Source organism: Sebastes fasciatus, chromosome 1 (genome assembly GCF_043250625.1).
Source record: "Sebastes fasciatus isolate fSebFas1 chromosome 1, fSebFas1.pri, whole genome shotgun sequence".
NCBI classification, from domain to species: Eukaryota; Metazoa; Chordata; class Actinopteri; order Perciformes; family Sebastidae; genus Sebastes; species Sebastes fasciatus.
Genome location: NC_133795.1, coordinates 17,198,336 through 17,226,191, shown reverse-complemented (window position 1 = coordinate 17,226,191; position 27,856 = coordinate 17,198,336). Strand labels below are relative to the sequence as shown.

The window sequence follows — 27,856 nt, the reverse complement described above, 5'->3', positions numbered from 1 at the left end:
TTCCTCCTCCCCTCCCTCCTCCTCCTCCTCTTCCCCCTCTTTCTCCTCTTCCTCCTCCTCTTCCTCCTCCTCCTCTTCCTCCCTCCTCCTCCTCCTCTTCCCCCTCTTTCTCCTCTTCCTCCTCCTCCTCTTCCTCTTCCTCCTCTTCCTCCCGCATCCCTGTCTCCTCCCCCTCCGAACAAAAAAAACCTCCCTCTCCTCCCTCCTCTTCATCCCTCCCTCCTCCCTCCTCTCTGCGCTTGCAGATCACCGTATTGGTCGCCTGGATGGAGCGACTGCGCTCCAGTGAGCGGTTATAGCGCATAATGATGCGTTGTGTGGCCGTGTGGTCCGTGTGTGGGATGAACGTACAAGTCCGCTGCGTAAAAGTGGACAGGTGTAGCGCGCCGTGCTGATTTGGGGGAATTAAAAGAAGAAAAGAAAAACCGCCCAAACACTGATGTGATATTATTTGTGGAGCCACCGCTGCTCTCTGCATCTGCACCACCACCACCACCCTCCCGCTGTAATATTTATGACAAAACGGAGGGCAAATTATTCTGGTCACGTTTTTTGGCTGACAGCCGGCTGTCCTGGAGAAGCTCTGGAGTGAATCTGGGTCCAGTGTGTTGGAGATAGCGCAGCGCACCGACACCTGCAGTAGGATGTAAAAGGGGAATTCCCACTCAACCACCAAACTGGTAAGTTTTAACACACGACTATACCGCACTTCTTCTTCTATAGCACACACGAATTTTAATTTCCAAGTAGAAATCATCATGCATTTTGATCATGTCTTCACAAATATATATATATATATATATATATATATATTTAAAGATGGGACCAAAAGGGATGCTCTGCAAAAATGAACCAAATGGTGCTGGGGCTGTCTGGTGGAGGGACAAGACAGTCCAAAGCTGTTTTCATCCGGACTGGAGGCGACAATAACAAATCAGCAGCACTTCTTACAAAGGGGCCTGAACACAACCTTTCGGGACATGTCATGTCACCGGCTCATTTTAATCTTCTTCTTTGCATTTTTGGACATGAATCAGAATCACGATCAGAATGGTGTTTGTTGCCAGGTGTAATAGGTATACACTAGGAATTTGCTTTGGTTTGGTTGGTGCAAGTCAAACAGTATAATCACAAAAGAATAGATAAAAACGTTAGAATAAAATAAGAATAAAAAAATTTAATTTCTACCAATATACAATACACAAAATAAGCTATAAACAAAAGTGGGGGAAAAAAAAAAAATCCTTCTCACCATTTTTGGGCTTGTTTTTTTTTCTCTGTGTGCAGCAACAACCAGGCTTGTCCCAGAGAGGGGAATATAACATCTAATATGTTTTTGTTTTTTTAAACAGACCTGTAGTAAGTGGTGTTTAGATGCTCACATGTTGAAGTGTCCTGTTTTCCAGAGAGCCTCTCTTATTGTTGATGTGCTTCAGTCACATGGATGCGCCACGCTTGACATGAAGGTCTGATGGTTTTTATAAGAGCAACATGGCTCAGTTCACCAACTCATGTTTTGACATTTAAACGCTTTAATAAGATGAAATTATTCCACAGTGCTGCATGATTAGTTGAACTGGCATAACCCCCCAAGAGACCAGGATTTCAAAGGATTGTTTATTATCAGGGCTCCTCAGCATTTATTTACCTTCATTATAGAAAGATTGCAAAACAGTAAAAAAATAAATAAATAAAATACAAATTTTAATTTCCTTAGCCTGATTTCTGCTTTTATGTATTAAATGTGAAATATCATGGTGGCACAGTGAGGCAAAATGTTCAGAAAGCTTTTTACACATTGTTTCCTCCAATTATATAATGTTTTTAAATGTTAGGCTATACTGTTTTATGGCTATATATATACTGTATATGGTGTAATCCAGCCATGTGTTTGAATATGGAGCAACATGATAAAGAGTGTTTCCTACTCTGCTCTCTTGTTGATGGGATGTGAAATGGGAACGTGTGGTTGGAAGGTGGTAGAGTGGTGATGATGCTCTGCTCAACACTAAAGCAGCATATTCTCCTGTTAGTTTAATGTCAAACTGATGTGTGTTTGCATTAGCTGACAGTAGGGCTGCAACTATAACAATTATTTTCATTGTTGATTAATTATTTCTTGATTAGTTGTTTGGTCAGAAAATGGTGAAAAATGTAGATCAGTGTTTCCCAAAGCCCAAGATGACGTCCAAGATCTTCAGTTTACTGTCATAGAGGAGTAAAGAAACCAGAAAATATTCACATTTAAGAAGCTGGAATCAGAGAATTTAGACTTATTTTTTTCTTTAAAAAAAGACTAAAATCGATTAATCGATTATCAAACTAGTTGGTGATTAATTTGACAAGTAATCGATTTATTGTTGCAGCAGTTGACGGTGCTTTTCAATTACAAATCTAGTTGTTGGGATCAAGTGCTGCAAAATGTTTTGCTTCCTGACATAAGGTTTTTGCCATGTGACAGTAATGAAAGATTATTTTATTACCATTTTTGTTTGTTTGCTCACTTTACTATTGTGTTCCCACATAATACTCTCTGTGTTCCCCTGCAACAGTCACATTCTCTCACATTATCGCTTTCCCACGTTCACATACTTTCTGAGTTCTCTAATTCGTTGTAGGGCTGGGCAATATGAAGATATATATTGTGAAAATGATATAAAAATATATAAATACATATTTTTATATAGTTTCGATAGCGATATAGGCTAGGCCTGTAGTTATTTCTTTTTTCTCTATAACGTTACTTAAAACTTGTGATTTTGTTCAATGTCCATTTTACACTCAAGTTCTTAAAATGAGAAAATGTGTCTAGTTCTATTTAAATTATTGAATTATCGTGATATATATCGTTATCGAGATATGAAATGACCTATATCGTGATAGAAGATTTTGGCCATACCGCCCAATTCGTGGTATTCTCTTGTAATACTGCAGTGCTATTCCACAATATGTGGCAACATATTGAATTTTACCTTCAACTTGGCCTAAAATACTGATGCAGTGTTATTGTTTCGGTTATGTAATGTGTGAACAACTGTCAGATTATGGAGAATTTCTAAAATACAAAAATAATCTGCAGGATGTAGTTTAGTTGGTAAAATGAAAGACTAATTTAAATGTTGAGAATGCAGCTTGAAATGCATTCTGGGTTTCGAGGTAACGTGACCATATTTTCCCTTAAAAGACCATTTTATTCTCTTCTCAATCTTATCAAACAATCCGTCTTTTTAATTGACGGTTAATTAGCTGCTGTGAAGATACGTTATAATAAGCTCATCTTGATATTAAGTAGCTCACATTAGGACGGTTCACCTCCAGATGAACTTTTTTGATGAGACTGAGTACAAACATGCAGAAGATTAAAGAGAGTTGAGTTTAAGCCCACCGTCTCTGTGATGTGTTGGCTGGCTGCGTGTGTTTGTGCACACGTGTGTGTGTGTGTGTGTGTTTCCTTCTGTTTCCCATGCAGAGTCCCAAAGGGTATAATTGTTTTAACGCATTCCCATTTTCCATTCACTCTCATGGTGGCAGCCCGTGTGTTTGCTTTGCATGTGGGTCATTGTGTGTTTGCGTCTGTGCATGTATTTATAGAGAAGCTTCGATGCTGCTGCTGGTGGGGAAATATTCCACCACACGTGTCACTCTCCAGCTAGATGCCGCAGCGTAGTTGAGAGAAGCTGTCATATTTTGTTTCAGCGCAGTGAGCAAAGGAGTACTGTACCTCTGATCTGATGAGTCTCACATGTATTTACCTCTCATACATATATATGCAGTATATATACTGTATAACAGTGTTGAAGAGGAAGAGATGGTCAGAGTCCTGCTGAGGTTATTGTAGGACAACAGCAGTGTGGGAAAAGCACGCAAGATTTATGTAAGAGCTGCTTTATTGTCATAAAAGCCTCCAATAAAGCTTCTGTCTGTGTTTTGAATATCATTTTAAATACTTTTTACTTGTGAATTCTATCAGGTTTATATGAAGGACGGCACAGCTACATTGCTGATTCGCATGCATTTTGAAGGACTGAGAACAGTTATGTTGTAACATAAATAGTCCCAAAAGTATATTTTTCACTGACAATTCAACTGTTAATCCATTTTATGTTGTATCTTTAAATTCCCTTGAATTGGCATCGGCAAAAAGTCCCTGTAGTAATTACCAACAATCACATTTATTGCTGTAAAAGCCTCCAGCAACAGGCTTTCATATCTGCAGTATTAAAAGACAACTGTATTTAAGGACTACATTTGTGTTTTCCTATTTAGAACAATATTTTGTCTGGATTGGCAACATCCTTTTTTAATCATCCTAGTTGATCATGCTGTTCTCATACACTGTTTGTAGCTATACCTAGGAAAACTGAAATTCATATACAGTATATCCAACAAAACCAATTTGTATGTAATCCACATGATTGTGAAGAATTAAGAGCGACAAATGCCGTTTAGGGAGGAGGTCTGGGTGGATGAACGGGTCAAAAAAACACCAGACTTTCACCCAGGAGACCGGTGTCCGTACCCCGTGTGAAACCAGAAGTCAACGTTGTTTTATTTGTCACGTAACTTCCTTACTTAAGTTACGACACTTAGTTATTTTAACTCAAACCACGATTTTTTCCAAAACAAAGTAATTTTGTTGCTTAAACCTGATGAAGTCGATCTTTTCCTAAACCTAACTAAGTAGCGTTAGTTTTGTTGCCTAAACTTAACCAAGTTGTTTCCTGTGAAGACGGAAGTTTATCTTGAAAAGACTGAAGCAGAAATTGACTCGGGCATCACATGTTGCTGGACAATCGTAGGAAAACGCATGGAAAATGAGGATAACTTTTCATAAGATATACGAACTGCTGTATGAGGACATGTTGAGTTGATCCAAGCCATAGGAACTAGGGCTGTCAAAGTTAACGCCATAATAACGCGTTAATGCAAATTTGTTTCAACATCACTAAATTCTTTAACGTCTTAACGCAACTTGGGATTTTTTATTAACCTCCTAAAAGTCCAATGGGTATTTCGGAGGTTGTAGCAGGCTCAGTTTTAAAGCTAGAGTGAACCTCGTCCTACCAGCTTGTCACGAAGGAGGCTAAATAATGCTTGGTGAGGAAAAACTGTCATGGCCATTTTCAAAAGGGTCCCTTGAACCCTGACCTCAAGATATGTGAATGTAAATGGGTTCTATGGGTACCCACGAGTCTCCCCTTTACAGACATGCCCACTTTATGATAATCACATGCAGTTTGGGGCAAGTCATAGTCAAGTCAGCACACTGACACACTGACAGCTGTTGTTGCCTGTTGGGCTGCAGTTTGCCATGTTATGATTTGAGCATATTTTTTATGCTAAATGCAGTACCTGTGAGGGTTTCTGGACAATATCTGTCATTGTTTTGTGTTGTTAATTGATTTCCAATAATAAATATTTACATACATTTGCATAAAGCAATCATATTTGCCCACTCCCATGTTGATGAGAGTATTAAATACTTGACAAATCTCCCTTTAAGGTACATTTTAAACAGATCAAAAAATGTTTGATTAATTTGCGATTAATCGCGATTAACTATGGACAATCATGTGATTAATTGTGATTAAATATTTTAATCGATTGACAGCCCCAATAGAAACATGTTGTCAAACCCAGTCTCTGAACTGCAAAAGAAAAGTGAGTGAAAACATAACAAACACCAGTTAACTGCCTCACACGGAGGTGTATTGATTAATGACGGCTGAGGTTGCTCATCCTTCTTGTCAGCGTACTCGTGTTTACTGTGTGAAATTAAAAGCACACTGCACTTAATTCCCCAACCTAACACGGTAAATAACAATGCACCTCGAAGTGCGTGAGTGCAGGGAAACATAGAGATGAAGCAGATCTCAGGACAAAAAGCAAAAAGGAGGAGGACGGTGAAAAGATGAGACGCACGAAGAGCAAATAGAGAGAGAGAAGAGATGGACCGATAAATCATTAGAAGAGCAGAGTGGAGTGTCCAGGGTGAAAATAGACTGTCAAGATGAGAAAGACAGGCAACATGGAAGACATTATAGACTCAGTGTGGCCACCCATAGACATTAAACAGGAATACAGTCTTGCATATTGTATATTTGTAGTTATGTATGACATATAATGACATTTATATCTTTAGGCTACATTAGTTGGAAGCTGACAGACATTAGGTGTAAGTGTAAATGAGGTTTAACTGACACCATCAGGTATTTAGTATGCGTCTTGTGTACTTTGGCCCTCCTGGTGTTCTTATGAAACCTCTTCATGTGGGAATATAAAATGAACCCCTGACTTCTTAAGGTTATGCGTATGTTGGTTTTCCTTCCCTCATGTTAGACCTCTGTCTGTCATTATGGTGTGAGAGTACAGACGCCTGCAGTGATGCTCTCCCCTCTTGGCCAATGATGTCCTGTCTGCAGGAGATAAATGGCATTAATTGAGCTCTAATTGCCTTCTGGAGTGAAATAGCTTAATCATTTTAACCTGTCGCAGACAACTTCAGTCTTTTCTTTCTAGTACCCCATCAGTTCCACTTACTCCTTTGCTCTTATTCTCATTGCCTTCAAATCCATTTTTTTCTAGTCTTTTTTGACCTCTTCAACTTCTCTCCACTTGTCTAAAGCCCGATCATCCGCGGACACTGAGCTTGAGTCTGTTTCAGATAGCTGTAAAACATGATATATTGGTACAGAGATTCCTCTCTCTGCAGGCACTGATCTGCCGAAGCAAAGTTTGATTAGATTCAAGCTGAAGGTGAACACTGCAAGAATGCTAAATTCCTGATTCGCTGTTTCAAGGCAATGTCTTGTTTAAGTTATCCTTTGGAGTTATCCTTTGGAGTTTTTTTTAACCTCTAGTAGTGCAGGCTGGTCTCATACACTGTTTGTAGCTATACCTACCAAAGGTAATGCACTTTAAATCGTGTATATACCATAAAATAAATTTGTGTGTAATTCACGTAATCGTAAACCAGGAATTATGGGTCAAAAACACCAGACTTTGACCCAGGAGACCGGCGTTCGTGTCCTGTGTGAAACCAGAAGTCAACATTGATTTATTTGTCACTCAACTCGCACACTTACGTAACGCCACTTCCAGAGTTATTTGAACCCAAACCACAATCTTTTCCTTAACTGAGTAGTTTTGTTGCATAAACCTAACCAAGTCGATCTTTTCATAAACCTAACTAAGTAGATCTTTTCCTAAACAATTTGTCTTTATTTCCTGAACACTGAAATGCTTTAAGGGTGCTTTCACATGCCAACAATTAGTCTGTTTTAATCAAACTCTGGTGCGGTGCGTTTGGGCAGTTGTGAATGCAGTAATCGTTCTCTGGTGCAGACCAAAACAAGCAGTCCAAGACCGCTTACGAGAGGTGGTCTCGGGCCGTTTCAAAGCGAACCAAAACGCAGGCTGCCTGTGCGGGCATTTGTTGAGATGGACACAGGTAAACGACAGGTTAACATGAGTAGGAGAGGACTGACCTGGACTTCTGCAGTACTCTGATGTTTGCTTGACATCTGGGCCGAAGAGATAAAGTCATTTGAGATAAACTGGAGAAGTGATTTGTGCGTACAGTCGATCAGTGCCGAGTCAAAATGAAAAAAACTTCAACAGCAACATTTCAAAGTCTGTGATTCCCTGCATAGAAGTGGCAGCTCTCAAGATGAAAAATATAAATTAATTCCTTCCTACACGCCCCTCAGCAACTTATTTTTGGTCCGCTTTTATTTTTGCACTGTGAAACCGAACCAGACTAAATAGAAAACAAACCACAAGTATCAATTTCTCTCTGATTCGGACAAGCCAAATGGACTATGGTTTGTGAAAACGCCTCAAAAGTAATACTCCCTATGACAAGTAAACTGATCTTTATGTGTTAAATTGGTGGAGTGCACCTTTAATCCACCATTATGAGTAAACACCTCCTGTTTGTAAGAAACTTTCAGTGTATGGATACGGTATTTGCGGTGATTAGCTAGCCAGTGGGACACACATCTTCCTTTCACATGATGGGTATTGAATGAAGGACTCTATTGGTACCGGTGTCTCTTTAAAGGTACTGATATTGGTACTGACACTGTCATTTTTTAAACGATACCCAGACCTACTCCTGATGACAAGGGCTGTTGAAATGGAGAGATGAAGGGAGACATTGCTAATCACATCCAATCACTTCAGAACACATAAGGACTGTACGAGTAATTACTGGAATAATAGAAATATAATGAACGCAGTTACATCTTGCAAATTTATCCTCTTTAATTATTATTTATTATTTAATTCTGATATTACTAATCATTGCTATTCTGTTGGATGGGCCAGTGAACCGCCCTCCAAAGCGATGATTCACCTTACAGTCTCCACTTGCTCTGACTCAGTTTCACTTAATTTCGCCAGCTTTCACACTCGATTTTGATTTCTTCTTTAAGAGCTGTGATTGCATGGTCGCCTTGATAAATGCTTATTGATGGGTGGTACTTTAATAGCAAAATTACAGACCTGAGGCGTCATAGCGGGATATAGGATACCAGGGAGTGTCTTTAATGAATGTGTGGAGCCAAATCAAAACCATCAGGTGATAATGACGCCTCACAGCTCTGTGGACCAGATAGAGCTGTCTTGAGACCAAAGTCTTCCTGTAGCTGTTCCTATAGATTACAGGCTGTGATAATTAACCGGCCTACTATAGCTTCCTTATTGATGTTCTGTTCGCTGCCTGACAGAACTGTGGGATATAAAGTGACTGGACATGTGAGTCTTTATTTGACCTACAAGGTCTCTAACGTGGCGACAGCAATATGTAGTATGTGCACTTTAATATTCAAAATTACATAGAATAGTCCGTCCAGACGATCTGGCGGGATTGCACAAAGATATTGCACAGTGTAAAAGCAAAGAGCCATGTGCCGGTGGCAAGATGGATGGCGAGGGTAGGCGAGGGGAGGTGAAGCAGCGCAACTGGGACTATTCAAAAGAGAGATGGATAGAGGTAGTGAGCAGGGAACAAACATTCCCCTCCAGCGAGCACGCGACTCAGCATCCATCCGCACATCGCTATAAGCCTCCCTCCCATCCATCACTTCCTACCTCCCGTTTTCATCTTACCTCCCGTCCCTTTCTCCCTAACTTGTCTCCGGCGTAAGTGCGGATGGGATTCAGCAGTTTCTTAAGCACACAAGATGTCATTCACCTTGGATGGCAATCCATCTTCCGCTGTATCTGCAGGGAGCATGTGCAGAGACTTGGGCTGGCGGTGGGTGGCTGTGTAGGCGGATGGCAGTTAGCCATACATTGTGGACTACATGGTGTGCTTGAGTGTCTTCGGCGAGCTTGGCAGGAGTTATGATAACCCATTTTTAGTTTTTACAGTGTTAAAAGGACCTATTATGCTTTTGTGCTTTTTCCCCTTCATTCAGTGTGTTATATAGTGTTTTTGTGCCTGTAAAAGGTCTGCAAAGTTACAAAGCCCAAAGTACATGCCAAAGAGAGTTTCTCTCTCTCTCCCCAGACACTCTGCTCCTGAACACCTTGATTGAAGTCCCGCCTTTTCTTCCGTAACGTGGTGATGTCACAAAGTAACACATTTGCATAATACCTGCCTAGCGGCTAGTTCAGCACGCCCTCAAACAAAGCTAGTTAGAGCGGAGCTGGAGCGGAGTCCGAAGAGTTTGGTTCGATTGACCAATCACAACAGAGTGGGCCAGCTGACCAATCAGAGCAGACTGGGCTTTTTCCGGATGTGGGAGGAGCTCAAACAGAGCGTCTCAGACAGAGGGTGAAAAAAGGTGCTGCAGCACAGCCGGTATGAGACAAATAAAGCGTTTTTTTAACATTAAAGCACGTAAACATGTTCTAGTAGAAACATAAAATACAAGTATGAACCTGAAAATAAACTTAATAGGTCCTCTTTAAGTGTTGCTTGTCCTCACATAAGGAGTATCAGTGTTGGTTTTAACAGTTCTGGAGTTACGCTTACACCTATAATAAACAGACAGTGTTCTGTTTGTTGCTCATTCAAACTGCATTTCACCGGTTGTTCCTGAAGCTGTCCTGATCAGAAACACATGAGATCGGGTGGGATGTTGTTGCTCTCACTGAGCGGGTTGTGTTGTTGGCCTGTCCAGGCTGCTTTGCTGGGAGCCTGCCAGGGATGCTGCCGCCCAGCTGGTGGCTGCTTGCTGTTAGCGCTGCTGGATGAATCAAGTGGGAAAATTAAGCCTTTGATCGATTGTCTCACTGCGGACATTAAGAATACCTAAGACAGCCATGAGTCAGCGTGCTGCATGCGCCACCATCCTCTTTGCTTTTTCTCCTTCACTCACCTTTCCCGTCTCCCTTTCTTTACTAAATGTCAACTTTCGGTGTCAGTCCCATAGAATCAAAGAGCAAAGGCTTCTTTCTAGTTTCTCCATTTTGTACTGACATTTTCCGGCTTCACAAGGAAAAATCCATCAAAGAAGAAAGAGATAACAATTTCTCCACGGCTGGTTGCCTAAATAAACCACAATACAAAGCAGCTACACTTCCAGCTTTATGCATCTGTAGTTAGATACAATGCCCTCTTGTAAATGGCTTTTCTTTTCTTATCTGAATAACCAGGCTGTGCTTACTACCCCAGCATTTTCTTTTTGCAATCTCATTTTGGAAAAAAAGTGACACACATCTACTTTGGTTATTGTTGTCCTCATGTAAACAGCCTTGACGATCCCCGTCCCTGAGGTGGACGCAGGCGCAGAGACTCACAAAGAGCTGGATCATATCCAACTGCTGAATATAAAGCACAGCAGCGGGTTTACTGATTAAAAATAATAACTCCTGCTAACAGGACAGACTACAATACTTCAAGCAATCCAGTGTGCTCTACTAAACTTTTCAGATAGCATTAGAAGACTGAAACATCTGCTTATGTCTGAGCTGCTTATCTGTCATTCTTAAGTAGTCCTGCTTCCTTTTCAAGCTATTATACTAACTCAGTGGTTCCCAACCTGGGGGGCCCAACACCCACTACGGGTCGCCAAAGCTTCACGGGGGGTCGCAAGGCCTTCTTGATTTTAAGGGGGTGTAAAGGCCCAGACACACCAACCCAACATCAAAGAACTAGCGGCGATGAAGGCCACCAGTTGTGTCGTCTCACGTCGTCTTTGTTTTGGCCAAAAAGTTGCACTCGAACACACAGCAAAGACTACAGCTGACGGCCAGTTAGCACGTACGTTCTCCGCCTGCGTGAGATGAAATAACTCTCCCTACCAGCAGGTGGCGGTAGTCTGTATCTGTCATTTTAAAGAGAAACCAGAAGGCCGAGGACTTCAGATATACAAGCCGTTGTTATGATACGTACGTAAAAAGAAAAAGCGTTTGCCGCCCATTTTCACACCACTCTCACTCACCACTTAGCTTCATATCAGATGGCCATGTCGTTGTGAAAATATCCGTGTATTGGAATGATCAGATGAGATGAAGATGTTTTTCCTCTTGACTTTACTCGTTGGCCTGATTTCCTCACGTCTCGTGCACTGATTCGTTTAAGCCAAAGGTCGTATATTGCTTCTATACTCTTTGTTTAAGCTGAACCACCAATCAGAGTGATTTCTTTCACCGACGGGCGCTGCTGCCGATTCAACATGCTGAATCGGCCGAAAAAACTCAGACACGGGCAAACTAGAGCCGACAAAAGCCGACGACTTGGTGTGTCGGGGCATAAAGACAACCTTCTTTAAAAAATATACAGTTGGCCTATATCTCAGCATTTCATTAATTTCTATGAAATTAAATAGTTATTTTTAAAGTTTGTGTTATTATTCAAGATATAAAAAGGATACGGCACGTTGAAGACCAAAACACAAGTTATATTCACAGAGCTGTTACTCTCTGCTAAACAGCCCCATCCTGCATTAGAAAAGTACGCAGTTAAAACAACCAAAGAGCTGATAGATCAATACCAAGCATCTGGGAGAAGAAAACACAGAATTTGTCAAAAAAAGAAGCCTATTAAGTATGTGTGAGTGTTAAAATCATTAAAAAAAAACATAATACAGGCAAAGAATTGTATTAAAAGTTCCTAAAAATAACAGGAAAACTGATCTCTGATGTAATATTCACAGGAAATAATAATAACTTTCTGCCATTATTGCAGGAACCACTCCTCCTCTAACACTTAGAAATCACCACACAAATGATTTATAACAGACAGAGATTGTCTTCTGTGGAAAATTATTACACCCTCAGAAATATGCAAACTTAGCACATAAAGTTTTATCGAGGGTGCAGGCGGTGCTTACATTTAAATAATTAGCAAACTCACGTGCACCGACCACCGTTGTCACATCTAGAGCGCCGAGGACCGGGGTGAAAGTGGGAAACAGTGCCCTCAGGCCCGGTGCAGGATCAGCACTTTCAACATGTAGCTGGTTGAAACCGCGGCACGCAGCAGCACAACAGACAGCAGTCATGACACAAAGGGACGGATTTAATAAACCTTTTCTGCCTCATTTCAGACGTCCCGGGGAATGTGTGCGTGCATGTGTTGTTTATCAGACAGGTGCATTGGCCTGGAAGTGCAGCTGTCATCTGAGGTGAATCTGTGTGAAATAAGTGAAGTGTGCCTCTACCCATCGAGGTGGGATTACAGAAGTGACATTACAGTGTACTTAGGAGTCCATGTGGTTTGTGAGAGTCCGTTTAGTGTGGCTCTAAAAAGCTATTTTGTGCAGGTGTGTTAATATAAGAGGATTGTAGTGTGGAAATATACAGTTTCTTTGAATGAAAAAGGGAGTAGTAATAATAATTAAAAAACACAATGTCTAGCTAAACAGAGGACGAAGCGTTGCAGCTTGAATTAATCTTGGCATCCACTGAGCTGCTGCGGCACTATGTTGATTGCACTCTTTTGATAAAATTGTTGGAGCGTTTTGCTGCAGTTATCCTGTGAGTCCAGGCCGTACCAGCTGTATCTCAGCCTAGCTCACGGCCTCTACTGTTGTACGTTGCCCATCCTCTTCCCTTTTACATATTCTCTCCATGTAGCAATGTTGTGTGTTGTGTTATTTCACCAACACATACCTAGCAAATATGCCGAGATAATGAAACACTACTCACTGTGTTGTCTTCCGTCTGGGCTGAAAGCATGCCTACTGTTTGTCTTTGTCTTGGGAAGAAGTAATTTAGCCTCTGGCAGGAAACGTGTTGTCAGGAGAAAAACTAAATACATGGATAGCTTAGAGCACATGCAAGATTACACAAGCAAAAAAAAAAAAAAGAGAAAAGAAAGAGAGAAACTGAACTTTTCACACTGATAACAGGATCTGCTTGAGCATTTACCCTCTGATATTGTGGAAAAGGGTTTGACAACCTGTCATCCAGTACTATCCGACACCTATAATAACACTGACAGCAGGCTCCAGGAAGTTGTGCGGTCTAGGACTCTGGCAGTTTTTTGTTTTGGAGCAAAGTAATCGAGACATAGGATTTGATGAAATCATCTGCAAAGCCGAAGTTAAATCTGTAGATGACAGTTACTCATTAGATTACATACTGAACAGACACATTATTTAACTTTCAATATTATAAATTATGCTGTTGATTAATGACTTAGGAGAGGGCACATGGATTTACCAAAACCCATTTCTGTGACTGAAATGAAGCCATCCTCTATGACGATCACAGAACTCAGCAGAACTTAGGCTTTATGGGGACATACATCTGGGTATCTGGAGTATCTACCAACTCACAAACTGTGAAATAAGACAACCCAGTCAGTTTTTGTTGGCTGCCTAGATCAGAAAACATGTGATTCAACAAGCCATTCAGATTTTGCTCCCCTTCCTCACACTGGATCTGGTGCAAATTATCCGCGTTGCTGTGTTCCATTTTTGTCAATAAGGCCCAGTGAGTTTCCTCCTGAATAATGTCCACTCCACACGACAAAGATCTATCCAGACAGAGAATGTCTAAGCGACTAACTACACAATACTTAAACTAATCAGCCGTTAGCTGTTGTGGCTAGCCCCGTTCCATGACCAACATATAACATTAGCAAGTGCATATCAGCTACATTAGCAACTTCATCATATCACAGTTGCTGGGCAATCTCAAGCCATATATTGTCCTTTATTTTGGTTGTTGAGGTAGTTTGTTGTACATTATTGGGTGTTGAGATTGGGGACATTGTTATTCCGAACACCAATAGTCCGAAAAATGTCCCATTGGACCGAAAAAAAGACCATTTGTCTGACAGTCTGTTACCCCGGTCATTGTTCCAAGGCCCCAAAAATTCACACTCAATGTGCAACAAACAGAAGCACATGGCTAATTATTATGCAGAATGACAGTAATCAGTTGGAACAAAGGATTTCATTGTTCAAGCATATTTTTCCACAGGCAGAAATTCACTGAAATCGAGGTCCGTCCAAATTTTTCAGACGACAATCCATGCTTGGTGTGAAACAGCTTTAAAGCATGTAAACATGTTCTAGTAGAAACCCAAAATACAAGTATGTACCTGAAAATACACATGATAGCATGATGAGCTTCCGATTTGTCTTCAGGATTAAATAAAAGCTGTAAGAAAACTCGTTAGACTTTTTAGATTTTAATGTTTGTTTGGGTAATTTTTTAAATATACCATGTTTGTAGTACATGCCTTAAGCTCCCACCCCTTTCCCTTCTGTCTGACTTGTAAATCACAGGCTGTATGGCGCCAAAGTTGATGTTTGAGTATTTGTTCTAACATGACGCAACGTAACGCTTGCTGTTGGGACACGGTGTCGCTCTCTCCGCGGTGAGGTTCTCTGCCAACATTACGGTTGTTGAATTATTCCTTGTTCAGCTTGACCTAACGTTACATTTCATTTAAAATGAATGAAAGTGAAGATGTGTGACTCACGTCATGCAGGGCATTCAATATGTATGTGTGAGGCAGACAACCACTGCTTCTATTCACAATCAAATATTAATTTTCATATTCAAATATCTGTTTTTTTACTATTTGAATATGTATTTGAATTTACAAATTTTCGTTGACAGCCCTAACATACGTGTACACAAACACTTTGTTGGTTACAACAAGCATGCCACAATAACTGCTATGAGTTCTCCGCACCTTGTTTTTTTCAGTTAGTAGGACCATAAGACTGATCTGCAGCCTCAAATGAACAAGAATTTATTATACAATTCCCACTGAAAGACACCAACGCGTTAGAAAAACAACCCAAAGTTTACCTCCCTCTCTACACATTTTAATTTTCTTCTTTCCTCTCTGACTGTACATACTATAATAAGGTGACTGCTCCTCCCCGCAGGTCAGAGTCACAGCTGCTCATATTCAGGGCTTATGACATTTAGTCTTGCCCCCAAACCGCATGCTAACAGTCTTCATTCTCCACTCTTTTGTTTGTGGCCTTTAGTGTCTCTTATCGCACAGCACTGAGTATCCATTATCACAGGACTGATTGTGGCTCAGTGTTTCTCTTAGTCATAGAGTAACATAAATGACTCTTGTTGAAAGCGATTCAGCCCGCACATTTCACCGGTACACAATCATCCCCTTGTAATTATTGGCAGGACTGTTAAGAGATGAGACTGATCAAATCAGTGACTGCAGAATAACATTTTACTTTATAGTCCAAAAGAACAAACGCCTCCGTTTTGTTTTCACATTATCTGTCAATATAAAAAATTCAGACCACAGTTGATTTTTGTATTATGTCATTCCATTATTTATTAGTTTTATTTATATGGTAGCACACAATTCAGTTCTTCTCCTGACACACATGCCACAAACACACTCGCATTAGATGGAAGACACTGTATGGTCAGTGCAGTATTGATATGTATGTTGTCTCTGTGATTGTTGTAAGGGATTCACTGTCAAACACACAGTGTTTGCTCATTGATTCTCTGTTGCACCTTGTTGTCCCACACACTGTTAACACAATTGATTTTGATGACATTATAAGGTCACAGCAAACTGAATATTCTTGCGGTAGACGCTCAGTGTGACTAGTGTGCTCCAGAGATGATGTATTTCTGTAGGCCAACCAGGAAGTTAGAATTACCACACATTTATTTCACAGTTTGTGAGTTGGTAGAAACTCCAAAAACCCAGATGTCTGTCCCTTTAAAGCCTCAGTTCTGCTGAGTTCTGTGATCGTCATAGAGGATGGCTTCATTTCAGTCACAGAAATTGGTTTTGGTAAATCCGTGTGCCCTCTCCTAAGTCATCAATCAACAGCATAATTTACAATATTGAAAGTTAAATAATGTGTCTGTTCAGTATGTAATCTAATGAGTAACTGTCATCTACAGATTTTACTTTGGCTTTACAGATTTCATCAAATCTGGTGTCTCGATTACTTTGCTCCAAAACAAAAAAACTGCCAGAGTCCTAGACTGCACAACTTCCTGGAGCCTGCTGTCAGTGTTATTATAGGTGTCGGATAGTACTGGATGACAGGTTGACGTTTTGTTCAGCAAGATAATCTTCACAAATTAACACCACTTTTATGAATTTTGAAGTGTGAATGCAATCGGCAGAAGTAAAAAGCTAACGTTAGGCTATAAACAAACTACACCACGGTCACATGTGTATCAGTATAAACAACCCAGCTGTAAAGGCGGACGAGTCAGCGTGATGACATTTAGTAGTTTCATTTAGCCACTTTTTAGCAACCGCCTTTTTTAAGACACATAAAGACTTAAAATTCACAATTGGGATATTTACGTATTTGTATCTTAGAAGGAAAAGTTAAAATCTCTTAAGCTTGTGTTAACCACATACCTTATTTCAGACATCTAACTAAAAACCCATTGACTTTCAGACGAGGGAACCGGAAGTGACAACATGCTAACTCATTTCCAGATTTTAGGACTCATTCCTGCAGCACTCTATAGTCTCAAACACAGGATGGATCTAGATACCTAAAATATGTTTTTACTCCCAGAATCATGTCTGTCTTTATGCTGTAATTTCTATTTCTTACAGCTTGTGTTAGAACCTATAGGTACCTATCTTTCATTTATGATGTATATGAATAACCGTTTTTTCTGTGTTATCTTATCTCATGCTATTTCGTTGTTTTCATTATTTTCAATGTGTTTCATCTATCATGTTATTATACGGGTCATATAATTGCCTCCCTTTGGTTGTTGACACTATAGAGAGGCGAAGTCCCTCCCCTTTCAGTGGACCCCATGGGACCTTTCGGAAAAAATATAAACGGAAAACAACGGAGAGAGACAAAAAAAAATTTGATCCCATTTGAATTGCACCATGAATCACACCTATGATGTTTGTCAATTTAAAAGATAATTTTCCAAGTAAAAAAAATCCCAATTTGTTGTAGTATCATTTAGTTTTGTGTAAAACCGCTCAGTGAACTACATCTCTCGTCTTGCATTGTACATCACCAGCCAGCTAGATAACTTAGCTATGACCCGACATAAATCAAACGTTATCTTACTTGATGCGTTTTATCCAGCGACTCCTGGTCTTTTTTTATCAGCGGGGAAGCAAAAGAACAAGCCAGACCCGTTGCTGGTGTGAATATACATCCCAGTACGAAGCACACAATAACCGTAGCTCACTACGTTACGTATCGTAGCTTATACTTCAACAGTTTTACAACAAACTGCGACTTTCTCGGCTTGCAAAACTATCTTTTAAATTGACAAACATCGTATGTGTGATTCACGGCGCAATTCAAATGGGATCAAAAGAATATTTGTCTCTCTCCGTTGACTATCGTTCATATTTTTTCCAAAATAAGGTCCAATGGTTGTCCACTGGAAGAGGCGGGACTTCGCCTCTCTATATAGGTGAGGCCCGTTTTGTCTGTTAAATGCCGTGGCGAAGACCTACAGTGGTCAAAACAGGTTGGCTTTTTTAATGATTTAGCCACTATAATAAAAGCTTTTTAATATTTCTTTCCTCGTTGCCACTTTAAGATTTTGGCGTGCCTGGATTGCCTTCCTGTTTATCCTCCCAACACGTTTTTTGATCTCTGGTTGAGTACACAGAGCAACCAGTTATCTCTCTCTTCACTGTTTTAACTGTTTTTGGGATAGGGGAAATACTACAAATACTGAAGTTACATCCAACAATTTAAACACTACCTTTGTTAATTAATCTCACATACTGCGTATGGAGGACCACAAGAGTCACTGAAATAGAAATAAAGCATTTAATTGATTAATAACTAATTGTAAAATAAAAATAGGCATTCATAAATTTGTTTACAAATGCCTATTTCTATGACTCTTGTGGTCCTCCACAACTGTGACCTGCAGTATGTTCAAGTAAATTAATAAAACCAACTCTTTAACTGCAGTTGGTGTGAAAAACAAGGAATAAAACAACAGTTTTATGCAGCACTCAAAATGGGGCCGCAGGTACCCGTGAGAGGAGGAGATAGGGAGTGTGTTCATGTGCTCCCTTGCCTCAGGCTTGTTAAATTGGCAGATCGATGATGCTTTAAATCAATGTTCCAGCAACACCGCCAAACCCCATGGAACCCATTAGTGGATTAAGATAGACCGCTGTCCCACACTGAGTCCTGTTCTGCCTGTAGGTCCTTTCCACTTGACAAATGGGAGGAAAAACTGTGAAATAAAACAAAGAGTAAAGGGCAAACGAGAGGGTGAGAACAAAAGCTGTTGCGGAGGAAAGGTTGACAGCAAAGGCCGAGGTCAGCGCTGCCAGTGAGGACACACCTGTAGCTCTCGGTTCAGAGACTCAGGGAATAGTTGTTGTTTTTCTCGCTATACTGTATATCAATATGGGGTATCATGTCTAATCACTTTATATGATTCCTTCCCAAGCACAGTCAGCCATGAATAACACGCTCTACATGCAAAGTAGTCCGTGTATCAACCAGGAGAACTGAGTAGGAAGAGATGTGAGGGATGTAGGAGAGCAGATGAGACAGAGGGGGTGTGGAGCGAGGATGCCAGGGGAGCTGGTCTTTCTCTGATAGCGTTGTTTATGTGCCACTGTCTGTGGATCATTGATCCATTCGTCTTCATTACGTCTCCCTGTGAGAACTATTAACTGCTGCCACCCTCAGTCGGGGGCCGCTATGTTGACATGCACTGCACGGTCTCTCTACCAGCCCACCAATGTCCCTGCCACCTCTCCTCTTGGATGTACAAGCTGACAGTTTTATACTGCTTGTGTGAAAAAAAGACAAGACAGGATTTAACAGAGGGATTTTTCAAATTGGCATTTACTGGATTTGTACAGGCATTAATTGTCTGACAAGGTAGGTTGTCGATGGAGGAACAGGTACAGGTAGATCTTAATACTGTAGACAACATGTAGTGTGTCACTGCCATCTTAACAGTACAGGTGTAGTTGGTTTCTATATGTTTCCACCATAGACTGTATGTTAAGATGGTCGACGTGTCTCCAGTTACTCCCACTGTCCAAAAGTGAAGCCAATATATCTTGCATACGGGAGCCATCTTGAGATTTTGATGTCATTTGGAGCCAGAGTCTGCGCAGTAGACGAGCCAAGCACCCTATCACGAGCCGAGCATGGCTGCAGCTTGCTAGCGTGAGCCACCTAGCTGCTATGTTAGCACCACGGTAGCGGTTTGGCTAGAAAGACACAACAACTAACCATAAATATCTCTATAACTACATTTATGATCAAATAGACACATGTTCTAGTACACAGACTCTTAACGGTTATGGAAAGTTAAAGTTGCATCTTCTCTCTCGTATAATTCCCGAGCCTTTGGCTTTGCGACTACTTCACTCAGAGCAGCTGTCAATCACAGCTGTCAAACATGATGTCTCACCCCCTTTTTATAGCATCAGATATCTAATTAAAACCAAACTTAGTAACTCTTGAACATTCATCAGCATAAGAACTACCTAAAATGGCATAAACCATCTTTGGGAAAACATTATTTGACATGTACTTTGACTTAGTTTGGCTCATGTCCCATCTGCTAACATGGGGATTTATAACCTATACTGCAGTCAGCCACCACGGGGTGATCAAGATTTTTTAACTTCACTTTTGGGGAGCTGTCTTGTTGTTCATCTTTATATACAATCTATGATTTCCACATGCCTTATGCTGCGTTCCAGACAACTTGAACTCGATTTCTGACCTCCTACTAGAAAACGTACAATGGAACGCCTCTCAAAATCTGAGTTCCTACTTGTAAACAGTTGTCTGACGTCACACAACAATGCAACGGCACATTGTAAATGGTAAACCATCAATGAAAAGGCAATGTAAAGTATATTTGCCTGTATTTAATTTAAATAATACACACTAAACCTGTTCTGCATGCAAATTGATGTCAAAATATGTCGCCATGTTATTAGGTAGCTGGTTACGGAAAACAATCTCTGAAAGTTATCTTCTCTGCACAAAATGTATTCAGGAAATGTTAAAAATGCCCCCCAGAAAAGCCTTTCTGTTTCAGTTGTCTGCATGCCTGGTCCTTGAAAAATTAACATTCACAATGAAAAAGAAATCAGCCATTTTTCATGAGGTTTGGAGAACCCATTCTTACATTTTTGGAGAATTGGGAACTTGAAGGTTATATCCTTAGGGAATGCCGATATACAGTAACACTAATGTCTTCCATACAATGATACCTGGATGTCGGAAGTTGGAAATTTCAACTGGGAAAATTACGACCTGTGAGTTGTCTGGAACGCAGCATTATTCTGCAAGCTTTCTGGCCCATATAATGTACGTTGCATAACAATGAATCAAACATCCACCCACTCCTGCTCATGAGAAGCATGGTTACATCTTTGCAACACAATTTATCACAGTATATTAACTGTAAGCACAGTCAGGAAATAAATCCCCGTTGGTTTGTTAAAATGTGTAGACTGTTCGGGGATCCTCCGCTGAGTCCCTCCTTAATGCACTCATACTTGCAAATGTCCCCCAAGAGACTCCCTGCTCCAGTTCCTGCCTGAGCTGTTACTATTGTCTATGCGAAGCATGTTGTTTCCTAAGTGCCTGAGCCCAGTGAGGCATCATGGGTCATCAGCAGCAGCTTGAACTTCACCCCACGACTCTAATCGTCTGCCAAGATCACTTTCACCTCGTTGTGTCAACTCATAGCTTCTCCCCACTTGTGAAATCTGACAAGTATGACTTGTACTTGCTGTGCAGTGTTATTTTTGAGTAAATATGAGACAAGCTGACTGATAACTGCTTGATCTTTCTCTGTCCTCTATCTTTCTACTCCTCCTCTCCTTTCTATGTCTATTTACAGAATCGACCACAGATCTGGCCATCATCCTCATCGCTGTCTCATTTGAGCCAGAAGGAAAAGAAAGACAGAGCATGGTGTGGCGTGGCGGCCGCTGTTGCTATGTGTGAGGGAGTGCTGTGGCGTCAATGGAGACCGAAGGCTATCGTGACCTCCTGGAGACCAGCGATGGTCAGGGGGTAGGCCTGCTGGATGGAGGGGGCGAGGTGGGGGTGGAGGATAGCTGGAGCACGCCCTACCCCCTGGGCTTCCAGGTGTCTTTGACCACCGTGCTGATGCTCGAGCTGGTGTTGGGCTTCAGCAGCAACCTGACGGTACTCGTGCTCTACTGCGCTCAGTCCAACCTGGTGGATTCAGTCAGCAACCTGGTCACAGTCAACCTTCACGTGCTGGACATACTGGTCTGTCTGCTGTGTCTGCCGCTGACCGTGGCTGTGATCCTGCTGCCGTCTAATGAGAGTGGAGTCGGCAGCCTGGCCACGCTGTGCTGCTTTCATGAGGCCTGTGTCACTTTCACCAGTGTGGCCACAGCAGTCAACGTGCTGGTGATCAGTCTGGACCGATACGACATCTCAGTGCGTCCAGCCAGTCGTCTGCTGACCCCCCGGCGTGCAGCACTGCTCCTGGCAGCAGTCTGGGCCGTGTCTCTGGCTGTCTTCTTCCTGCCCTTCCTGGAGGGGGATTTCTTCTCTACGACAGTCGAGGACAGTGAGGATGAAGAGCCAGGAGGGCAGAACAATGACTCTGAGCTCACCACTAGACTGACCCCCATTTTTCCCTCCATCTCTCCTTCCTCTTTACCCACAACTCCTCCTTCCTCCCCTTCACACCACCTCACTCCAGTATGGCAGAACAGGACACTGCTGTGCGTAGGAGGGCAGGGGTATTACACAGGCATGGCTATGTATTACCACTTGTTACTCCAGGTGCCATGCTTCTTCATCGCCGTGGCGGTCATGTTGTTCACCTACTCCAAGATCCTGCAGGCCCTCAACATTCGCATAGGCTCCCACATGATATGGGGCACGCGTTCCAAGGACCCCACCTGCAGGATACGCTGCAGGAGGCGGAAGAAGAAGGACCTGAGCCTGCCCACGGAGGTTGTGTCCTCCAACCAGAACCAGAACCTCTCCCATCCTCCTCTCATCCCCTCCCTCACCCCTACACCAACATCGCCCCCACCACTCCCCTCCTTGCCCCAGGTGATGTCTGACAGTGGAGCAACAGTCACCACTGTCAGCACCGCTGCCACCACCCCCATCGCCACCACGCCGGCCACCCCTGCTTCCCCAACCCCAGCTTCAGCCTCAACGCAGACCCACGCCACCACACCGCTGCCCGCCTCCACCTTGGGCGTACAGGCCTCGGTTTCCGCCATCATCGCCCTGAGGCGGGCAGTGCGCAGGCACAGGGACCGTCGGGAACGTCAACGTCGCGTCCTAAAAATGTCCCTACTCATCATATCCACCTTCCTGGGATGCTGGGCCCCTCTGTCCGCTGTCAACGTTCTGATCCTGTGCATGGGTCCCAGCGACGGCCTGGTGCGGCTGCGCCTCTGGTTCTTGGCGATGGCTTACGGAACCACTATTTTTCATCCTCTGCTCTATGCTTTCACCAGGCAGAAGCTGCGCCGTGCCCTCAAAACACGTGTCAAGAAAAGGGTGGTGTCCCTTCTGCAGGTGGACCCGGCTCCCAGCGGGGGGACAGTTATTCATAACTCCTGGGTGGACGGGGGAGGCCAGAGGAAGAACCGCAAGCCACGGGTGGAGGCCAGCGATTGCACTGATCGATGCCTCACAGAGGCAGTGAGGGAATGAGGCTAGTCTTCAGTGTGTTTGAGCGTGTGTGGGTGTGTGTGTGTGTGTGTGTGTGTGTGTGTGTGTGTGTGTGTGTGTGTGTGTGTGTGTGTGTGTGTGTGTGTGTGTGTGTGTGTGTGAATTTGAAGAATTGTATGTATGTATTGCTAGAGATGGATCGTGTGTATATTCGTGCACGGTTGTGAGAAAAACCAGTTAGTTTACAAAGGTCAGGACGAATCCCATGACCGCTGGTTCCATGCAGATACAGCAGAGACAGGTGAGCTCTAATTAGAGCCTGCTTTCTGCTCTTCTTATACACTGGCCCTCATTAGTCCACTTTCTGACTGACAAGGTGGCCACTGTGTCACCATGACAACACTGGTCACGCATACACCATATAGCCATGGCTACTGAAATTATACTAGTGTGCACCCCATTTGTAGGATAAGGGTTAGACAACAGCAAATGCATACATTACTACTCCTGCGTGCACTTTCAACTTGCATGTGCATGTACATATGCACACACACATATGGACACACACACACACACACACACACACTTAATGCACACTGATCAATATTTAGTCATTATCTGTGAAAGCACACCAATATCTACCTGCACAGATATTCTCAGTGAGAAAAAATATTAATGGAAGTCTATATTTCTCTTTCTTTCCCTCATTTTTTCATGCCTTAATTGAGTTATTAATATATTCTTGTGGTGCTGAATGTCCTGCTGTATGTTTACAAAAATGTATCTGAGTGAAAGTGTTTGCACATACTATATAAGGTATAGCAAATTAATGGCGGGTAAATACTAGCGTTCAGAATAAAAGTTTACAGGCTCATATGAAACTACCAGGGAACTGCAAAAAAAAAAACTGATTCCGATTTCATTTCCTGTAAGCACCATATTTCACAAGAATGTGTGCAAGTTAAAACTAAAAGGCATGACTTTATTTATTTTTTTCAAATAAACTTTAAAGGATAACTTCATTTTTCAACCTGAATCCTATTTTCACATGTTTTTGTGTCTAAGTGACTAATGGGGACAACACTTTTTGAAATTGGTCCTGTATTGAGGGAGAACGCTGCAGCAGTCAACCGCTAAACAAGCTGCGACCTGGGCTACCGTCAGTTTACGTCCACTAAAAGTGCTTGTTTTTGCCACTGACAGGCTCAGATTGCGTTTTTCTTACCTTTTGCTTGATCCGTTCTGTTTGTTATTGTGTGTCTCGCTCGGAGACGCCTCGCTCTGAAACCTTGCGTTGCATCCACATATTTGAAATAATCTAAATATTCAGCCATGACATTGAAAATATTTTAGATAACACTAAGCTACGCTTTCTGTACTCCAACACAACAAACTCTGACAACACCAGTATCCCGTGCCACTCTTACTCACATTTCCACCGTTGTCTTTTCTGGCAACAAGTCACATGACACAATAACAAACAGGAAGCAAAGATAAAAAATAATGTTTAATTTCTCTATAGGGTCCTTTCCATAGTGTTGTCAGACATTTATAATAACAATCTGAGCCTGTCATGATAAAAACAAGCACTTTTAGTGGACATAAATTGTTGTCCCCTTTACTCACTTAGACATAAAAGCATGGGAAAATAGGGTCCGGGTTGAAAAGTACCAAAGTTACCCTGTAAGAGTAACGGTCATGACGACATAAGCGAGGGTGTGTGATTGCGTTCGTATGGTCGCATGGTGTGCATGTACGCATGTGTGTTTGCGCGTGCGGTTGCGTAAATGAATGAATGAATGAGCCGTGCGCATCCGTGATTATGTGCAATAAATCATCTAAAAAGCAATGACCCCAAGGATGTGAACAAAGAGAATGTGAACACAGAATTGTTGGCTTTCTATTTACGGTTTAGATTACTGGGGGAAGAGAGAAGAAAGGGGACTTAATCTTCTGATTAACAGAAAGAGGCCACTTGGCATAATATATAAAAGCAGATTACTTGGAGCAATTGTAACTACACAGACCACTGTAACACACTACTGAACTTGTATCACTTCAGTTTTAAAGTGGAAATCAAAGGGCAACATTTTGTGAAAACTGTCTGTAGTCACTGCAGGTAAACTAGCATCTTATACCGGAGAAATCCCAACGCGGGGCACATAAAACTACTGACACGGGACATCTCCTCGTGTTGGCTGTTTGTTGCTCTGGAGGGCAGAGTCACTGCTTTTGGACAGTACTTTGAATGACTGCGGAGGCGGAAAGGCCTCCTGACTGAGTCCTGGACATGTTACACTATATCTGTGTCTCTCTTTCTCCTCAGGGCTTCATGTCTCATTTCTCAACGTGCTGGACATAAAACAACAAACCAGCCCTCAATCAGCTGTTGTATAATGGGTGTTACAGTAGGTAAAGATTTATGTCAGTAAGTAGATAGAGTACACTTTAAACTTTATAATGGGCTCTTGGAGATCGTCTTTGGGATCTGGGCTATCTCCTTCATCCTCACCCCTTTTACACTATTTGTGAGCCAGACAAAAGACAATAATTCTTGTGTATTCATGTACATTTTTCAGGGATGTAAATATTGAAGTGTCTGTTTTAGGTTTTAGTCAAAGAAAATTGTTTTTTCTTTTTTGGTCACAATCATCTGCCGGACAGAAAATCAGCCATTGTGATAAAAAAAACTCTGAGTGAGCAAGTTGGAAAGCTACTGTAAAGAGAAGATACATGTAAGTGTATTTGTGTTAATACTGTATGTGTGTACACTGTACTGTACATTTATGACCACGTGTATAGAGAACTATTAGTATTGTATAAGATTTATATTATGTGTTATTGTATAGAACAGAACAGAATCTGTATTAAAAAGATGATCTATCTAACAATTGATCCATCTCAGTGTCAGTTCATACACACTTTTTGTTCAGTGTATTGGTTGTTGTGGATTTTCTAATATTGATATTTTATATGTCAGTAAATTTAATTATACAGGAAAATTTATTTTAGACACTGGAAAGAAAAAAATATGTACATGGGTGTCTTCTTTTTCATGATTTTTTAGCCACGTAACAGAATGGAAATGAGAAAGAAAAGTAATACAGAGGAAGAAATTATGTAGATTTTGAAGAAATTGCTTTTTTTCAAAATACACAACCTGGAGGATTACCCTAACATGTAATAATTACAGACTTAAAGGCCCTGACACACCAAGCCGACAGTCGGCCGTCGGACAGTTTAGGGCCGTCAGTGAGCTTCCGTCTGCCTTACTTTTTTCAGTGTGTCCCGCACCGTCAGCTCTAGTCTGCCCATGTCGGAGGTTTTTCAGCCGATTCAGCATGTTGAATCGCCGGTGGTGCCCGTCAGTGAGAGAAATCACTCTGATTGTGTTCAGCTTAAACGAATCAGTGCACGAGAAGAGAAACGGACGTGAGGAAAGCAAGCAAACGAGTAAAGTCAAGAGGAAAAACACAGAAGTCTCTTCTCATTTTTCATCTACATCTTGGTGTGTCTGGGCCTTAAAGGTACAGTATGTATGATTTGGCGGCATCTAGTGGCATGGTTGCAGATTGCAACCAACTGAGTACCCCTCTCCTCACTTCTCCCTTTCCAAGACTGCGGTAACGTGAGCCACTGAGTGCAAAACCGTGGTAACAGCATTCGCTTTGCTCCTTACCATAATAACACTACTTTAGGAGCAACAGAAGTCAGACGTCGGCTGGCGGTACCACAGTTTTGCAATCTGCGGCTCACATTACCGCAGTTTAACAAGTGTGTCGGAGAACTACGTTCGAACTTCAGGTAACGTAAAAACTCTCTTTAGAGCCAGTGTTTGGTTTGTCCGTTCTGGGCTACTGTAGAAACATGGTGGACCAACATGGCAGACTCCTTGAAGAGGACCCCATGTAGATATGAAGGACTCATTCTAAGCTAACAAAAACATGATTCTTAGTTTCAGGTGATTATACACTAATGAAAACATAGTTATGAATATTATATTCCATTTTTGCTAATAGATCCCCCGAAATGTTACACACTGTTCCTTTAAGAATTTACAAGAATCCAATCTGTAAATGGAAAAATGAAATATGACAATTTTGCTACTATACTATATTATAAGTAAGAGACCTTTTAATATAGAACGTTTTGTTATCGGGCTTCCATCACAAATGCAGCTGTATTTCTACATTCTTATTGCTTGAATTCATCCTGCTCAGTGTTACCTCAGAAGTCCTCCATTCCCTCTTCCTCTGGACCTAACTGTCCGAATCTGTCACTCCTTTTTCCAGCCGCCCCTCCCTTTCTACATCTCCTGCTTCCACTCCCCGTCTCTCTGATCCCTAAATTTAGAAACTCCGTCCCAGATACTTGCAGTATTTAGTGCTGACTGTAGTGAACCCTCGCTGTGATGTGACAACTGTGCTAATCACCAGTACTAATGAAGATGAAACTTGTTAGTCAGGTAAGCATCTGTCGAGGCAGCTCAATCTCTTGATGTTGACACTTCATTCTTTTATTTTACCAGAACAAATCTGTCTGCTCATGTGGCGTGTGTGTGTGTGTGTGTTTGTTGCCTTACTGATTTATGCAGTGAGTCAACACCATGGATTCCTCCATTCTGCTTGATAATCTCATCAGTTCCCTCCTCTTTCACACCCTCATTTCCTCCATTGGTTCTCCCTCCTCTTTATTCCGTCCGTCTGCATCTCTCTCATCTCTTATCCACACTCAGGCCTTCCAGAACAAAGCGGGGAACAGCTGCAGTGTCGGTGAAGGAAGGAAAGTCACCTTGGGGGATGACAGAGGAACAAAAAACGTGAGAGAGAGAGAGA

At 41.8% G+C, this 27,856-nt stretch overlaps 1 protein-coding gene across 3 annotated transcripts; it reads left to right on the top strand.

Moving 5' to 3' along the window:
• The first annotated feature begins 226 nt into the window (after window positions 1-226).
• Window positions 227-25,912, top strand: LOC141766992 (G-protein coupled receptor 22). 3 transcript variants are annotated; one of them, XR_012593736.1, is made up of 3 exons: window positions 227-680; window positions 21,250-23,129; window positions 23,192-25,912. XR_012593736.1 is itself a non-coding variant. In XM_074634253.1 (2 exons), exon 2 carries the CDS (start codon window positions 21,375-21,377, stop codon window positions 23,061-23,063), a length of 1,689 nt encoding a protein of 562 aa, XP_074490354.1. In that variant the 5' UTR covers window positions 227-680; window positions 21,250-21,374; the 3' UTR covers window positions 23,064-25,912. The 3 variants fall into 3 exon arrangements, 1 of the variants encoding a protein (XP_074490354.1); XR_012593735.1 differs by having other exon boundaries at window positions 21,250-23,143; XM_074634253.1 differs by having other exon boundaries at window positions 21,250-25,912.
• The last annotated feature ends 1,944 nt before the right edge of the window (window positions 25,913-27,856 follow it).

Bases quoted from the DNA above. Each gene is read 5' to 3' on its own strand.
- LOC141766992 (XM_074634253.1), top strand. From the start codon at position 21,375: ATGGAGACCGAAGGCTATCGTGACCTCCTGGAGACCAGCGATGGTCAG.